Source organism: Carettochelys insculpta, chromosome 4, assembly GCF_033958435.1.
Source record: "Carettochelys insculpta isolate YL-2023 chromosome 4, ASM3395843v1, whole genome shotgun sequence".
Lineage (NCBI taxonomy): Eukaryota > Metazoa > Chordata > Testudines > Carettochelyidae > Carettochelys > Carettochelys insculpta.
The window spans coordinates 49,147,089-49,165,199 of NC_134140.1; the positions used below are offsets into that span (position 1 = coordinate 49,147,089).

Here is an 18,111-nt window from a genome sequence, read left to right on the forward strand (position 1 = left end):
TCTTTCCTGATGATTTCATTAGAAATATCTGGTCCCCTCTTATCTCTCCAGGTTGGAATTCCTTGCTGTAAGAATTGGAGGACTTGACTAGTGAGGTCACATGAAACTAATTCTAAGGGCAACTTTTCCTGCCTCAGATGATGGATATTCCCTTGCCCTTGGCACAGTGGCAATTCTTGCATTACAATAGTGGGAGAAAGATGATCTGCAACTCGGTTGGAAACCTCGTTTGACATCCTTAGTCAAGTCCTTGAAAGGGAAGTCCCCGGCAAACAAAGGGAAGGAAAGACCTAAAGGCTATGTCTACACGTGCATGCGACATTGAAATAGGCTATTTCAATGAATAACATCTACACGTCCTCCAGGGCTGGCAACATTGATGTTCAGTGTCGACATTGCGCAGCACCACATCGAAATAGGCGCTGCAAGGGAACGTCTACACGCCAAAGTAGCACACATCGAAATAAGGGTGCCAGGAACAGCTGCAGACAGGGTCACAGGGCTGACTAGCGCTTCCAGGGCAACAGCTAGCCGCTCCCTTAAAGGGCCCCTCCCAGGCACACGCAGCCTGCACAGCACGCGGCCTGCAGAGCCATAGGCACGCACACCTCGAGCGATGCAGTCATGGACCCCCAGCAGCAGCAGCAGCAGCAGCAGCAGCAGCAGCCAGAGGTCCACCCAGCCGCCCCTGCAGGAGCAGTGCTCGCCCTGCTCCATGCCATGCAGGAGGCAGCTGAGCACCTCCTTGCCACAGAGGAGGAGCTGTCCGCAGGGGAGGAGGACGCAACCCCCAACCCTGCAGCTCCCCCCCCGGCCCCGCCGCACACGCCGCCGGCTGTGGAGCTACCCCACGAGCACCAACTGGTGGGAGTGGCTGGTGCTCGGAGAGTGGGACGACGACCGTTGGCTCCAGAACTTTCGCATGAGCCGGCAGACATTTCTGGAGCTATGCCAGTGGCTCACCCCCGCACTGAGGCACCAGGACACCGCCATGCAGCGTGCCCTCAGCGTTGAGAAACGGGTTGGCATCGCTGTCTGGAAGCTGGCCACTCCAGACAGCTACGAATCCGTGGGCCAGCAGTTTGGCATCGGCAAGGCCACCGTCGGGGCTGTCCTCGTGGAGGTAAGAGGACCCACAGGGAGTTGGGGGAGGCAGCCCTGGCAGGGGAGGGGGCCCTGGCACGGGAGGGCCACACACACCCTGCACACCCCTCATTGGTGCTCTCCCATGTGCTTCCCCTGCAGGTTGTCCACGCCATCAACGCCCTGCTCCTCCACAGGCTCGTGAGGCTTGGGGACCCGGATGCCGCCATTGCGGGCTTTGCCACCCTGGGCTTCCCCAGTTGCTTTGGGGCTCTGGATGGGACTCACATCCCCATCCGCACCCCGGAACACAGTGGAGGACGCTACCTAAACAGGAAGGGCTACCATTCTGTGGTTCTCCAGGCCTTGGTGGACAGCCGGGGCCGTTTTCTGGAGATTTATGTGGGCTGGCCTGGCAGCACCTACGACACCCGGGTATTCCGGAACTCGGGCCTGTGCCGCCAGCTGGAGGCGGGGACCTACATGCCCCAGTGGGAGATCCCTGTGGGGGACACCACCATGCCCCTCTGCGTCATCACAGATGCGGCATACCCCCTCCGGCCCTGGCTTATGCACCCGTACACGGGCCATCTGTCTGCCAGCCAGGAGCGCTTCAACCAGCGCCTGAACCACGCGCGCCAGGTGGTGGAGCGCACATTTGGCCGCCTCAAAGGGTGCTGGAGGTGTCTCCTCACCCGCCTTGATGCGGGCCCCACCAACACCCTCCAGATTGTGGGCGCGTGCAGCGCCCTACACAACCTCATGGAGAGCAAGGGGGAGGCCTTCTTTCAGGGCTGGGCTGTGGAGGCCGGCAGGGCCGATGTGCAGCCACCCGCTGCCCCCAGTCGCCAGGTGGACCCCGAAGGGACCCGGGTCCGGGAGGCCCTGCGGGCCCAGTTCGATGAGGCCGCGGGGTGAACGCTGGCAGGCCCCCCACTGCACCCTCCCCATCCTCCACAACACTCCCTGCCCCTATGCCCACACCACAGAGCACCCAAGAGCACCCCCCCTACTTTTGTTATAAATAAAAGCAGACAGTTGTTCGTCAGCTCAAATATCTTTAGAACTCTTATTATTATTATCAACAAGACTAACTATTTACAGGCAAAATCTAACTTTATATATATATATATGTATATATTATAAATAGGGATAAGATGAAAGGGGAAGACAAGGAAGGGGAGAACTATTTACATGGGGGGGTAAGGATCAGCATAGTAACAGGGGTCAAATATACAAACTATTTACAACAAACTAACTTAAAACTGGGGGGAATATATACAAAGGGGGGGGGCCACATCCTGGGCCCCACACCCCCTAATGTCCAGTGCTGGGGGTGGGCGGCCGGGATCCCCGCCTCGGCCTCAGCCCTGGTCAGGGCTGGCTGGGGGCCGGGCAGACTGGGAGATACGGCCGGCGGGTGTCAGCTGGCCCCAGGTCCCCCTCGGCGGAAGGGCCCTCGGTGGCGGGTGGCGGTGCGATGGCAGACGGCGCAGTGGCTGGAGCAGCGGCTGGAGCAGCAGGTGGAGCAGGCAGGGCGGGCACAGCGGCGGCCGGTGCGGCATGGGGGGCCAAGTAGTCCGCGATACGGTTGAAGGTCCGCATGTAGGCCCCCCATGCCTCCTGGTGCCAGGCCAGTGCCCGCTCCTGCAGCTGGAAGCGGCGTTCCTCCACCCGCAGCCGCTGCTCGGTGACCTCCAGCTGCCAGCGGTGGAGGGCCAGCTGCTGGGGGTCTGTCGCCGTCGGCTGGTGGTGCTGGGTCCGCCATCTTCCCCACCGTGGGGCTGGTTGGTCCTCCGCCGAGGGGCTGGCCTGGAGCGATGGCCCCGGAGGGCTGCCCGGGACCACTGACGCCTTGCCGGCACTCTCCGGTCCTTCCGATGGTGCAGCTGCGGAACACGGGAGTGGGGGAAGAAGAGTGGAGACAGCCATTAGTGTGGGCCCCGAGCCGTGGCCCTTGTCCCCCCACCCCTCTGCTGCAGGTTCCCCATCCCTGTCCCCAGGAGATGCTGCTGTGATGGGGTTCAGGGGTCCCCCTGCACTGCACCCCGTCCGCTAGCAGGAGTGACTCTTACTCAGCAGGTACAACAGGAGGTTTATTAGGCAACAGATGCCCAGTTTCTCACAGAAGCGACAGTACAGCAGTCAGAGACAGTCCTTCCAACCCGTCCTGGGGAGAAGACCCCGAGGGGTGCCCCTCTGGGGTGTAGCTTTCCCCCTGCTCAGGCTGGCTGCCTTCTAGCTCTCCCTTCCCCTAGCCTCTAACTGCCGCCCCCGATTCAAAGCCAGCTCGGCTCCTCCCTCCTCTTTGTTCAGGGCAGAGGTGTAACCTGCCAGTTGTAGCCCCAGGATCATCCTTAGCCACTGGGAGCTATTCTGCTTGTTTCTCATATGTAGTCTGAGTCTCGCATTTGCACTCCCCCCACTCCATCACATGCTGCTGCTGCTGCTGGGTGTCCCACCCCATACCCCTGGGGGACCCTAGAGGTTCCGCTCCCCCCAGCCCCGGGGTTGGGGCATGGCACTGTCGTGCTGGGTGGGGGCAGGGGCTGATGCAGTCTTCTGAGGGACATGCCACTGCTGTCCTTGGGGCCATGGTCGTCTGGGCATGTGGAGGGCCCTGGTCATATCTATTACCCCCGCCCCTCAACCCTGGGGGTGTGCGCCGGGGGGTACATACCTGATGGTCTACTCCCACGGTCAGGGGACACCCGGGGGGCGGACGCCCGGCTGGAGCTCCTGGATGGCAGGATGATCTGGAGGCCGGTGTCGCTGGAGGAGGACTCCCCACTTCCTCCTCCAGTGCCCTGGGGGTGGGCTCCTGGGGGGGCCCCCGGGGTGCAGGGCTTGCCTCCGGTGTGGACTCCGCCTCCGGGGCCTGCTGGGGCTCCTCGGCCGAGGTATCAAGAGTGGCCGGAGGGGAGGAGGTGTGCCAGGGGCCCAGGATGTCCCTGAGCTCCCTGTAAAAGGGGCAAGTGAGGGGGGCGGCCCCAGATCGGCTGGCCGCATCCCGGGCCTGGGCATAACCCTGCCGCAGCTCCTTCACTTTACTCCGGACTTGATCCGGAGCGTGGGCAGGGTGACCCCGGGCGGCCAGGCCCTCGGCCAGCCGAGCGAACGCATCCACGTTCCGCCTCTTGCTCCCCATTACCTGGAGCACCTCCTCCTCGCTCCAGAGCCCCAGCAGGTCCCGAAGCTCGGCCTCCGTCCAGGAGGGGCCCCACTGCTGCTTCCCCGCCTGGCTGCTGGGCTGGGAGTCCTGGCTCCCCTTTGGGGGGGGTCCCCTGGGGGTGCTTAGGGGGCTGGCGTGCAGCCATCGCAGCTCGGGGGGGGGAGTGTCTGTGGCGGCTGAGGGACGTGCAGGCTGGCCGCGTGTCTGGGCTGCCGCCTGCACGTTCTCTCAGCTTCCTGCACAGGAAGGGAGGGGGCGGGGAGCTTTAAGGGGCCGCTCCACGCGGCCACCATCGAGCTCAGGGGCTGGAGAGAGCATCTCTCAACCCCTCAGCTGATGGCCGCGATGGAGGACCCCGCAATTTCGATGTTGCAGGACGCGGATCGTCTACACGTTCCCTACTTCGATGTTGAACGTTGAAGTAGGGCGCTATTCCCATCCCCTCATGGGGTTAGCAACTTCGACGTCTTGCCGCCTAACATCGATGTTAACTTCGAAATAGCGCCCAACACATGTAGCCGTGACGGGCGCTATTTCGAAGTTGGCGCCGCTACTTTGAAGTAGTGTGCACATGTAGACGCGGCTAATGTGTCTAAAACAAAACCTAGAAAAGCTCAGTTTTGCATTTTGGAATAGGAAGGAGGGAAAGGGGAAAACTTTGAGACAGTTTCTGTGTATAGGAAAGAAGTGCTAAAGGGAATATAAACATGTATAAAATTGCTTTGCAAGGCATGTAATAATATTTAAGAATAATCATTATCTCCATCTTTTGGGGTGTGGGAGAGCTTCAGTAAGGTTATAGCCTCATGTGACATCCTTATTCAAAGCTTCCAGAAATCTTGTCAAGGCCCTTCTGCACAGTGAGGAAAAGGACATGATTTTTTTTTTAAACCCTAAAATCTCCCTTTAAAAAGACATTTGAAACTTTAAGTTGTGACATACAGGAAAGAGACTGACTTGGTTCACCTAAAATGGTTCTGGACTGTGCAAGGGTAATTAATATCCCCCATCACTTGACAAGAGTCTGTATACAAAGAGTAGCAAATAAGGTGGAGCGGGAGTCGGGGGGCAGGCAGGGAAACAATTTTGGGTTGGTTTTGCAGCTCATTGTTGATGATGGAGTTTCTTATGCTTCTTTCTAGTAAGTAAGCTGCCCATTATTTTTACAAAGCTTTTGTATTTAATAAGCGTTAATAGGGCATGTAGATTGGTAAAAGGGCCCCTTTCTAACCAGGATTGTTGTATAATTAAGTCTGAAGGCTTCCCAAGCACAGGAGGAGAGCGCTTTGAGGAATCTGGATCGTTTGAATGATTATGAGCAACAGGTTCAAATACTAAAAGATGAGGTTGCCATCCTGGGTGCCCAAAAATCTGTTCTTCAAAGCAGGTATGGATCCTAATCTGGGTAATCTTTAAAACATACCAAGACAGCAAACCAAAAATTGAATAGTATTTAAATCAGTTTCTAGAATGCTAGGATAGCATGTTGAGGTGCTTCTAAAGAAGAGAAATTGCAGATAAATGGGTTTCAAATGAAAAGTAGAGAAACTAAACCTTCCCCTCTTTAAATGAAGCAGCGTACACTTTTCCACTAATTTTATTTTGAAGGCAGAAAGGGAAGTAATGCACAAATATTTTCATATTGGCCTGTTGTGCTGAGCTTCAGGAATGTACCAAAAGGACACTCTGTTAGAAATAAACTGAGAGAAACTTCTTATGCACAGAAGCAATGTCTTATTTCTTGTTATCAGGTTTTTGGTGCTCCTAAATAGTGTCATTTAGTCACTGTACATTGGTAATGGAAGAGGAACAAGTTCCTAAAGTTTTGCTTTTTAAAATTCAGTTTCTCTGCTATACAGTGATTACCCACACATGCTTTTGGAATTGCTCTAACTATATTGATTTTGAAACCAATATATGGGAATAAGAACTATGCTACTTTATATTGGTGTAACAGCATTCATACTACGATTTGTACGTACTTTGACTATCTCAGTATAAAGCCACATTCTTAAACGAAATAGTAAATTGGTATTAAAAAGTGTGTGTAGACCAGACCAAAATATTCGGGAAATAATGAGGTGACCTTAAAACTACTTTTCACCTCTCCTTTTAGACTTGCACGGAGTCGCTCTCCTTCTCCAAGGCCCTGCCGCAGTAGATCACCTAGTCCTCTTCCGCTCAGGAGCTGCTCACCTGGTAGAGCCAGGCTTACAAATGCTGCCCGTCATGCCCAACTGGTGGCTCGCTTTAGTGAGATTTATGCACAAGAACGCTTGGATGCACAGGCCCTGCTGAGGACTTATATTGATGATCTGGAGACAGTGCAGAGGATAATATATGTCGCAGTTGTGGTATGAAATAAAATGTTTTTCCATGGTTTTTCTGTTGCAGTATGTACACGTGACACATACCTTATGTAAAATAATGTGACTGGGCTGGATTAAAACTGAATTACAAAAGAAAATGCTTCACTTGATACATTTTTGCTATTTTTTGTTTTAATTCCCTGAATTTATCATCTTTTTGATAATTTCCCTAAAAGATTTCTAACTGCCAACCCACTGTTATTGCATTAGATCACATTAGTTCATTTAAACTAGTTTTAAAAACTTATATTTCCAAGTGACCGAGACCTGTCCATATGATGCTTCACATTGTCACACATATGTAGATGCATGCTTTCTGATTTGCTGGGTATCCTATAAGAACCTATGTAGGTGGGTAGAGCAGAACACTGGAAGACAAGCGGTGTCATCAGTTCTACACATTGCTTTGCCATAGTTCACTTTATGACCTTTGGTGAATTGTTCCCCTTTTCTGTATTTAATTTTCTCCCTCTAAAAAATTGAAGTAGGACATGGCCATAGCAGAAATTGTGCATCTTAATGGATATGGTCCTAAGAGATGTCGAACACCGGCAGCTCTCTGTGCTGTCACTGGGATTTGTGGGTGCGCAACACTAGCTGTTTTTGACAAGCAGTGTTGAGGCGTTTTTCCATTAAAATAGCAACCAACCATATTTTTTTAACCAAGTTCCACAATCAAACTACAAATCTTCTTAGTAACTGACAATATGTATTGCTCTAGATGTGTTGTGCTATAGGTTTTCAGATTCTAAGTACAACAGCCTGTCCACTGACATCTTTGAATATGTTAAACTTTAGTACTTGATTTTACAAGTGATAGAATTTTATGGAAAAATGGAAAGGGCTAGCAGGAAAGTCAGAAGCATTCTAGTCTGATCTATCACCTGAAATTTAAAACCATGTGTGAGTGGTGTACCTGAAAATATCCTCCCTAAGATGTATTGTCTTCCTCCATACCATCATTTTAATGGAGAATTTTTCTTCCAAGGAAACTATAAAGATGTTTGGCCAGATTGATCGCTTGATATCAGTGAGGTTATTCTGGAAATATATCTGGACCATTGTTTGAAAATCAAACCTGCTTTCTTGCTACACATTTATAAATGTAACTGATTGTTTTAATATTTATAGGAATCTTTCCATGCAGCAAAGATGGCTTTCAGACAATTCAAAATGCGTGTGAGAAAGACTTTGTCTCTAACTCACTCAGGGCCTGAATCGCTTGAAGACACTATCTTGGATTATATAGTTCGCCATGAGGATCTATATGATGTTCAAGCCAGTGTCAATGTAAGTTAGAGGGAATGTGAAGCTTTACTATTAATATTTTGTACAAATCTGAAATTCTTCTTACTTTGAAGTAGTTTTATTAGGGGGAAGTTAACAGCATTCATTTCATTTTTTTGTAGCAATAAGTTTTATTGCACATTAATATAACATGCTAATATTTGTATCAGGTATATATTTTTATCTGTGACTGTAGTATCAGATTTTGTACATGGTATTACTTTTGCAAAAACAAACTACAGTAAAGAAAACAATTGTATGCTGCTTCAGGGGTAGCTTAGAAAGCACTGAACAATGCTCAAAATTAGTAAACCAGTCATAGGACTGATGTCAGCACTGGTGCCGGTATTGTGATTTCATTGAAGAAATTCATCTTTTTACAGGTAGTAGCCCCTGAATAACATAAGACAGCATCTTTGATGTTCTGTGTGCTATTTATTAAATGATGTTTTGGTGTGGTGAAAGTTAGTGTTTCCATATCTGCCAGCCGGTAGTTACAAAGCCCTGGTAAGCTTAAATTAATCATCAGTAGTGAGTAACTTGATGCATTATGTTTATTTTCAGGAAGTAATTCGTGCCATGAACATCAATCCTAAAATTTCATTCCCACCAGAAGTTGACTTCATCATGATCAGCAATTTGATTCGGGAGTTGTGCCGGGTAGCTTTTTCAATGCAAACCTTGGTTCCTCCCCTTGATATTGCATTTGGCGCAGATGGAGAACTTTTTAATGAGAGCAAGTAAGAACTCTGAAATATTCACTAATAGATTCATACTGTAGAAATCAGAGATAAAAAGACCTTTCCAGTAAGACTATTCATCCTATTTACATTAAGGTTTAAGATTGCTGGTGAACTTTTTTTAGTTTTAAGTCCTATTTCCCTACTGCGTAGCAAATTTAGTAGATAATTCAAGGGTTGTAGTGGAATGTAATTTCCATGATATGCAACCTTTGGGCAAATATATTTCACTATTAGTCATTTTTTAAACCAACAGGGCAACAATGTTATCCATAAACTCCAGTCTCATGCTTATATTTGATCTTAATATGTTTCGTAAAGGTTACAATCTTCCTCTTGCTGTCCTATTCCCTTCTGTGTCCAGTGTTTAATTTAAAAAAAAAAAAATTCTACCTGCTTCAGTTCACTGGAAGCAAGTTTCCAGTGAATTCTGACATATGGTGCCTGTCTTTGAGGGTCACAAATTTCAGACTCCTCTGCATATCCTTTCTGACAGCTATTCTTTAGGTTCTGAGCTCTTCAGTGCCCTATTATCACCTGCTGCCACAGTTCAGTATGTAGGAGCAGCCACTGCGGAGAGAAGTGAAAATCCCTTGTAGAAATGGGATTTTCTTTAACATTCTGTGACCTGACATGTAAGGGCTCTTTCAAGGCCCTCAGAATTGGCTGCTGTGAGAAATGAAAGGAGAATTTGAGAGGACTTCTGAGGCCTTCCAGGCAGGCACCACAGACCACAGTTCAAAGGAAATTTCCTTTAAAGAGAAAGAAGTTAAGTACTGGTGAGTAAAGGAAGGCAACAGCTGCAAGAAGATTTAAATAAGAAAAATTAAAGGGAGGCAAAGAGGAACAGGTAAATTATGCGGGAGAAAGGAGGAAGGTGAAGGTTCAACAGGGCAAAAGCAAAATTATACACAACCAAAGACATGTATTTAGTCAGTTGCTGACCAGCCAGTGCTGTTGGCTATATTAGAAGGGCAATGGTACTTAAATATTTTCAGCAAAAACTATGAGGAGTCTCCAAAAGCTTATGCCCAAATAATTGTGTTAATCTGTAAGGTGTGACAGAACTCAACAAAAACATTGAGATGGACTAACATGGCTACCCTTCTGAAACTAAGTATTTTTAGTGTTCACATCTTTTCTCAGTTAACTAGATGTATTTGGCCTTCTAAAGGCCAGGGTGGTTAGACAGAAGATGGAACCAATACATTGTAAAAACTCCTAAAAATTCCAGAAATAGTTTTTCCAAACTTTTTTGTAGGCCATTATCTTGGGATCTTTAAAGGCAGAATGAAAAAAAAAATCTTGTGTTCCACTGGAATGTTGGGACTTTCCAATTCCTTAGGGTACATAGCTCCTGTTTTTAGCCTTCGTGAGCACATGCAGTATTCCCTGTAAGCTGTGTGCTTGTGCACCCACTCAGGAGAGATTCAAATGCCACCCAGCTGATTAGCAGAATGCCCACAGCTAGATGTTTTGTTTCTACTGGTGGTGCACATTCTGCTAGGCTTCAGTGCGCAAAAATATTTATTCTGCACATGAGTGGGAAAAATTAGTGGGATCATTGGTCACGAGGTACCAGATCTTAAATATGTTTCTAGTCAGGGCTGAGCATTTCCTGTCCTGAACCTAATACCACCATAGCTTTGGAAGTGGAAAAGTTAATTGCACAGATTGAAAGTGCGCAAAGGTTTGGGCCATTAGAATTGGGCAGGTAGCAGCTGGTAGTCAAAGCTACCTGGTATTCAAAGATATATGGAAAGTGTAATTTATAATATGGCCTTGCAATTTATTGTATGTCTATCACCCATAAATGTGTGGTGTAGATAGGTTTGTGTATATGTGTTAAGAGAATGTGCTTTTATCTATAAACAAGTGTACTGACAAAACTGTTTTAACACAATGATAAATTTTCTCTTGTGGAATAAAATGAACAGTGTATTATTGCCATGTCTGGCTTCTGACCAAATTAAAGATGGAGGGTATCTTTTTAGGATGCTACTTTGATATAGTGTAATATATGTTGTAGGCAAGACTTTTGATTTCATAAGGGAAGGCCTCAGACTGAGGGATAGTCCAACAGTTAACGTGGAATTTTGGAGTTCTGACTGTGGGCTTTGGTCAGGGAGGGAGAAAGAAGATAAGTGGGGGAGGATGTGGAAATGAACACAGTTTTTTGGAGAAGGAAAGATTGAAAGGGTTGGTCTCCCAAGGTAACTTTTCTGGCACTCCCAGAATCTGAAATCTGGCCTTTCTAGCTAGTGTGCCCAAAATATTTTGAACTTTCTTTTATGGAAATGGATATGGTTTATTTAATATTTAATCTTAAAACTATAAATAAAAATAAAAATGATCTCTTTTTTTAAATTCTTGTTTGGCAAACTGGCCCTGGAAGATGTTGTTTATCCAACTCTGGATGTCATTTTGCTGTCAGGGATGACAGTGCCCTTGCTTGCACTTGGGCTGTGCAGGTTTGCATCTGATGTGAGAGACCGTTATAGCCAAACTTCCATTAGCACGGGCAGACCACATATGCCAATGTTAGATAGGTTTCACACAAGTGCATTCCTTTTTATACTTTTTGTATGTACCATTGAAATATCGTTAAACATATTTACAAGCCATAATGAATGTTCTGGCCTTGTTAAGCATAGCTGTCACTACTTCAGCACCGATGTGGTAATAGCTTCTTTGCTGTGTTTTGAACAGGTACCGTCGCAGTTATGACTCTGATTTTACTGCTCCATTGGTGGTCTATCATGTGTGGCCTGCTCTGCTGGAAAATGATTCTGTTATTGCGAAGGGAGAGGCAGTTTCAAAACGAGGTGCTCTGGTATGTACCCCTGGACTTGCTAAGGGAAGTCATCCTGTCTAATTTTTCAGGCTATTGTACTGCAGCTGGGATTACTGTCTCATATATTGACATTTATTTGGCATTTGACCTTGTCAACACTCCACCGTGCATTTAATTTTGTGGATATGTACAACCGGATCGACCTCAGTGTACTGCTTGTATGCCTAAAGGGAAGAGTGAATAAATGCTAGCAGGATCAGGACCTCAGTTAGAAAAAATATTCTTCTACATCAGTGGTTCTTAACCTTTACTGCAGCCTGCGCACCTTTGGTTCTCGAAATATGTTCTCGCACCCCTTATCAAAAATCACCGAAGTAGGTCAGTTCTTTAAACCTAAGACATATCATAACTATAGAATGACAGAGAGAGAATTATATATGTATTTTAATTGTGCAGTAAAATTACGAATACACGAAAAGTTTTGCACTTTTTTTTAGTTAACCAGCTCAGTGATCTCTTCTGCTGTTGCTTTTGTTCAATGATGTTCTAGAAATGAGGAACTTTTTTGAAATCGCTACACACGTCATCACTCACATTTTAAGCAGTTTCTGGCCTTTGTTTTAATGTGTAAGAGTGATGAAAATCCTGTCATACACAAGTACATAGTCACAAATAGCACAAAGATCTCCAACACTGTCTTCGCCATTTGTGGAAACAGTGCTAGTCGAGAAATTCTCAAGCTTCATTGTCTCAAACTCCATTTGGATTCATTCATTGGCTTGTAATTCAATGAGATCATCTTTCATCTAATCACTATTGTTGATTGACTCCAGGTTAAAAAGAAATGGAGCCAGTATCCATTTCTTTGCCACATCAAGATCTCCAGTGGAGAAATATCCTTGGAAAGAGTCACTCAACTGTTGCAAATGCTTTGGCACTTCAGCTGCAATGGTCATTCCATCACTTTCCGAAACAACTATTTCTTCAAGCAAAGGAAAGTTTGTGAAATTTCTTTTCTCAACACGCTTTATCCAAACTGGAAGTTTCCAAATACCTTCTCTCTGGTCATTACTGTGTTCATTCCAGGTCCTTGCACAGATGTATTCACACACCAAAATGAACTCAAGACATCTACTCTGTAGGGCTAGTTCAAGGATAAACTTTCTGTTTTCAGAGTCCTCAACTAAATTGCTGCTTTGGTTACAAAGAAACTGACTTATTTCTTTGTGCATTTTAAAAATACAAGTAAGCATTCAGCCACAGAAAATCCACCTTACTTCTGTATGGAAAAGGACAGTGGGCTCAGCACCAATTTCTTTGTGAGAAGCACGAAAGAGGCATTGATTTAGAGCACATCCTTTGAAATTGACTGTGCTTACTGCAGTAGACAAAGTATCCTTCAATTTTGTAGGCAAAGTCTTTGCGACAGGAGCATGACAGTTCAACGTACAATGATCATGATATGAAGTACTTCTTTCTTTACATAGGCAACCAATTCTGAATGTTTTCCTAGCATTGCAGGGGCGGCACCATCAGTGCAAATTGATCCACACCTGTCAACTGTTATCTTATGCTTCAAAAAGAAGTTTTTGACGAGTTTGAACACATGGATTCCTTTCATAGATAATTTCAATGGTTCACAGAACAAGAATTCTTCCAAGATTTCTTTCTCCTTTACATACCGCACAAACAGCAACAGCTGACTGTAGCCATCAAGGTCAGTTGGCTCGTCAAGCTGAATATCCGCTTTAAGAGGACTAGTTTTGATATCTTCTATAACTTGCTGCAAGATATCCTGGCTCATCTCATGAATTCTAGAATGGATCACCTCATTTGGTAAGGGAACCTGCTGAAGCTTCTTTTGTGTGTCTGGTCCCAATACTATTTTTGCCATTTCCAATGCACAAGGTTTCACTAATTCCTCAGCTATTGCAGTAGGCTTTTATTCCATGGCACACAAATATGGAACTTGATAGGATGTTTGTAACAAGGGCTTCTCAAGTGACACAAACCCAAATGTCCTCATGGTTCCGCTATAGTCAAATCATGCCCTCTTAGACTTCAGGGTGTCAAGGTCATGTTCAGCAGCTGCACCACTATCCTGTTTGTTAAAATGTTCAGAGAGTTTTGACGGTTTGAGATTGGCATTTGGAACAATGAGCTGCACAGTACACATTGTGGTCGTTGAGTTCCTTCTCTATCGTACAAGTGAAACCGTAATGAACATAGTCATCGTTCCATTTGCATTTCTTCAACATGGCAAGGGTTACTAAACTGAAAAAATGAATGGTGATAAGGGGGCTGTACACTTTTAAATGCATATTAAATATATGTAAAATAGTTTTGTTATTACTCACCACAAATAATAGTAGAGTAGGCATATAAAAATATGCAAGTACTACCCAGAGATGTTACAAAGTTTTGCTGTGGAAGTAAATTGTAACCGATGCGCTAACAGTTAGTGGCTAACCAAATTTAAACAAAGCCACTGCACTGCCTCATCATCATCTGCGCCTGTGTCAAGAAATACCCTGCAATGTGGAGGTACACTGTATTTTTTAGCTAGATAATTTCACTACAATTAGCTTAAAAATGTGAAAATAAATTTTTTGTTTGTACGTTTTTAATGATTACTGTAATATATAATGTTAATAAATACATAGGTTTGATGAAACAAGGTAGTTGTACTCATGTGCCTTGCTTCATTTGTGTTTTTGATGATTTACCCTCTAAAAAAATCTGGCTTGTTTCACACCCCCCAGGAACGGCATCACGCACCCCCAAGGAGTGTGTGCCTCCCAGGTTAAGAACCACTGTTCTATTCATATACTCAAGTCGTGGCTTCAGAGAAGCAAGCTACTCCCAAACTTAGTTTTAATGAATGATCTCTTTAAAATATAGATCTGAGTCATACTGTGTCTTGTTGCAGTGGTCTCGCCGGAGCAGGAGTAAAAGCAGGAGCAGAAGCAGAAGCCGCAGCATGAGCCCTATTCTGGCTCATTCTATAAACCCCAGCCGCACCTTGGTACAGTATAACTTGTCAATTATTTTACCCTCAACATAATTAACAGAATCTAGGTGTTCAGTAACATTAATAGCCATATGCACATGGTAAACCTGGGAAATAGGTCCATATGAATACTATCTTGCATGGAATAAGGAGAAGTATTATGCTTATGAATAGGTACAATAGACCCCTGGCTTATGCGGGGGTTGCTTTATTGCTCAACCCTGTGTAAATCAAAATTCACGCAACTCGGGAGAGTCAGGAAACTGACCAGTGCAGCAGTGCTGGTCAGTTTCCTGTCTCCTGTGAGTGGCAGGCAGTTTCCCTGCTCCTCTCAGGGACAGCAGTCTGACTTTGGCTGCCGCCCTTGACAGGAGTGGGGAGACTGCTGCCCCTGACAGGAGTGGAGAAACTGCTCCTGTTAGGGGCAGCAAGAATCAGGCTGCTGCCTCTGACTGGAGTGGGGAAACCTCTACTGTCAGGGCAGCAGCCAAGTCAGCTACCGCGCCTGACAGGAGCTGGGACAGGAGCCGCCCCGACAGCAGCTCTGGTCAGTTTCCCTGCTCCTCTGAGAGGCAAAGAGCTGGCACAGGCACCAGCTCCCTGCCACTCAGAGTCACATTAACCTGAGATGCGTGTATCTTGGGGGTCTACTGTAGTTACATACATCTGTTTCTTCATGGTGCAAAATAGGTGCTGAGCATTACCATTTTAGTCAAATAGGTAAACTGTTGATAAATTGTATAGGCAATTGCTTGGCTGCATTTTGATTTGTTATGACATACCTTCAAGTGGCCAAATAATCAATGTCAATGAGGTTTATTCCTCTAAGCCAATAATGACCCTGTGAAGGAAAATTGTTCTTTGTGAGGCCATTTTTTGGACAGTTGTCTTGTGCAGCAATGTTACATCCACCTTATGCAGAAGGTGGGCCTCCAAATTTCTATGTTTCTGCTGGCATTATTTCTATGATGATTTTACAAGCTATATATATCTTTACATATCACTGGAATCTGACCCATATGTTCTAGTTCCTTAACTTGTTGTTCTAGTCCTTCCTAGTTTTTGTTTTTGGATACCAGCATTTGAGGTCCATTAAGGTACTTTCCAGGCTTGTACTAAGACACACAATAAATGAATCCTGATTTTTTAAAAAAAAATGTAAAACAATTTTCCTGTTTTCTTGTATCAAGCGCTTATATCTGCAAATGCAAGGAGTTATTGGATATTTTCCATAATCCTATTCAGTTATGTGATAGGTCAATTTAGGCCACCTCACTGCAGGTTGAACCTCTCAAACCTGGCACCCTATGGACCTGACTGGTGCTGAATGAGAGAATTTGCTGGACCAGGGGAGGTCAATATTCTCTAGCACATTACCAACACTTCCGCAGTTTACCAGGCGCTTAGACATTTAGCGGTAAATTACAGCTACATAACAGCAGAAAACACCGAGGGCCAGGGTTGGTGGCTGGAAATAAACTTTATGGGAACTTGGAGAAACTTGGGCGCACCCATGATAAGTGGTCATTTGGTGAACTAAAATCATGCTGGATTACAGATGATGTCAGATGAGAGTACCAGATTAGAGAGGTTCAGCCTATATTACTATATTTATACTTAATATCATTGGCGCTTATGTAGTGTGGCGAATGTAAATATATTAAGGGCCCACTTTCTGCATCAAGTAAATATAAAATTGCAGCACAAGATGACTTCCCAAATTGTGTAGAGATATTTTCTATTACTATGTTTACCAGCACTGTACGTGTCTTGTGTGTGTGTGTGCGCGTGTGCACGCATACTATGTAATCAATTTCAATTAAAAACTGTATTATTAACTATCCTTATTGCAGATCAAGGGTAGGCTAATGAAGATTTTGAGTGATGGTCTTAGGTATATCACGCGCTCTTTCCTGTCCAGTTCTACAAACCTCCACCTACTCTGACCTCCAGCCTCTTCTAATTATCAAGTACAACCACCCAGAAGGAGTTTAAGCCCCTCATAGTACATATAAATCATACATTTGTGCCTGCTTTGTAGAACTAGCAGTCTAAATTTACACTCTAATGGAAGGCAGGAGAAATAAATCAGTGAGGTAGGGATAGGGAAGGAAAGACTGAGCTTGCAATAAGATTATGTGAATGTGTGAGGAAAATTTTTCGCTCATGGTACAGTTATTCAATTTTTGGATATTTGAATCATTATATATAATTGTTGAATCATACTGTCTAAATCTGTGTATCTATTGTTACCGGTTATATAAAGTGGAGGTATTTTATATATTAATACATGTACATACTGTGTCTATAATAATGTGTGGGTACATATGTCCTAAATACATTATTAACAATGTTTTGTTAGACGCAGTTCTTGTGAGTGTGATGAGAGACGACTGAGAGGAGGTGACTTGTTGAATGAAGCCAGGAAGTGGTGCAGAGCACACTTTGTCTGTTTGGCTGATGGGACTTGCCCACATGCAGAGGGTCCCAGTGATTACCAGATTTGGGTGGGGAAGGGACATTCCCTTATGTCTGATTGGCAGAGATTTGGTAATTTGTTGCCTTCCTCTGCTGCATAAGGCACCAGTCACCTGATAGGGTCATTTGGACACACTGTGCTTAATCTGTTCCCTGTTATTTGTAAGGGCTTCAGGCACTGATAGCATCTCCATCTCCCCTGTTCTCTGCTTGGGGCACACAACCATTTAGTCTTCTGAGGACTTGAAATGCTTTAGTCTTACCTAAGTTAATGCCCTCAATGCATAGAACAATGATGAAAGGTAATGACACACAGGATATCAGATTAGGTTTAGTGGTCCTTTCTGTCCTTAAACTCAATGAAATTTCTGAAATCCACCTCAGTGTCAGTCCCACTTTGCATTGTTCATGTAGTTACATCAGTGCTATTTGTCTGAATGTAGACTGACCTTGCGATGCTTGTCTGGAGTTTAATGCCTTTTACTCAACTTGCTCTGCTGACTTGCTCTTTGCTGTTTGCCTTGCAGTTGCCTCGAAGTCGCAGCCCTTCCCCAATAAGAAGCGGAAGCCCAAGTAAGTGGGCATATTCAGTAAACAATGCCTCCTGGTTTTCACATTAAGTGCTTGAAAGATTGAGTAAAGAGATCGAATAACACTTTGTGCGTCCTTGTCTCCGACACTTGTGGTGTTCTTAAAATGAGTGGCCCTTCACTTTTTTCACTTCTATTACAAGGCTGATGTTTCTGCCCTTTTGTAGGGCACCTTCTTCTAGGCCCTTACAAACCATTATCCCATTGTCTCTTACTGCTGGTTTCCCGTTATGTGAGGGCTAGCCAAATACCCTCACAGTGCCCTACAGAGTTATCATATAGCAAGCATGATTTGGCCCCTCTTCATGAGCAAACCAGTCAACTCCATGACTACTGTCTCTATACCTACCAAATTCCAAACGGACTGACTAGGATAAAATGAGGAATTTTTCAGAATTTCAAATTAAATTTCAAATACCCTTAGGTTAAGGCTATGTTGAGGTTTCTGTATAATAGAAACCTTGTGGCCAAACACCATGCTTGAAATAGCAAGGCTATTTCGAGCATGGTATTTCGTTCATACTACCCTTCGTTGTGAGGAGAATAGTGGGAACTTCAAAATAGGCACTTATTTTGAACTTTGATGCT

General features: G+C 45.3%; 1 protein-coding gene across 1 annotated transcript in view; it reads left to right on the forward strand.

Annotated features, from left to right (window-relative positions):
- The window catches only part of SPATA18 (spermatogenesis associated 18), a 49,834-nt gene extending 32,281 nt beyond the window's left edge, over positions 1-17,553 (forward strand). Inside the window, exons 6-12 of the mRNA XM_074992098.1 lie at positions 5,508-5,642; positions 6,372-6,609; positions 7,756-7,914; positions 8,476-8,651; positions 11,361-11,484; positions 14,375-14,470; positions 17,461-17,553. Coding sequence (XP_074848199.1) covers positions 5,508-5,642; positions 6,372-6,609; positions 7,756-7,914; positions 8,476-8,651; positions 11,361-11,484; positions 14,375-14,470; positions 17,461-17,553 — 1,021 coding nt within the window. The remainder of the gene's footprint in view (positions 1-5,507; positions 5,643-6,371; positions 6,610-7,755; positions 7,915-8,475; positions 8,652-11,360; positions 11,485-14,374; positions 14,471-17,460) is intronic.
- The last annotated feature ends 558 nt before the right edge of the window (positions 17,554-18,111 follow it).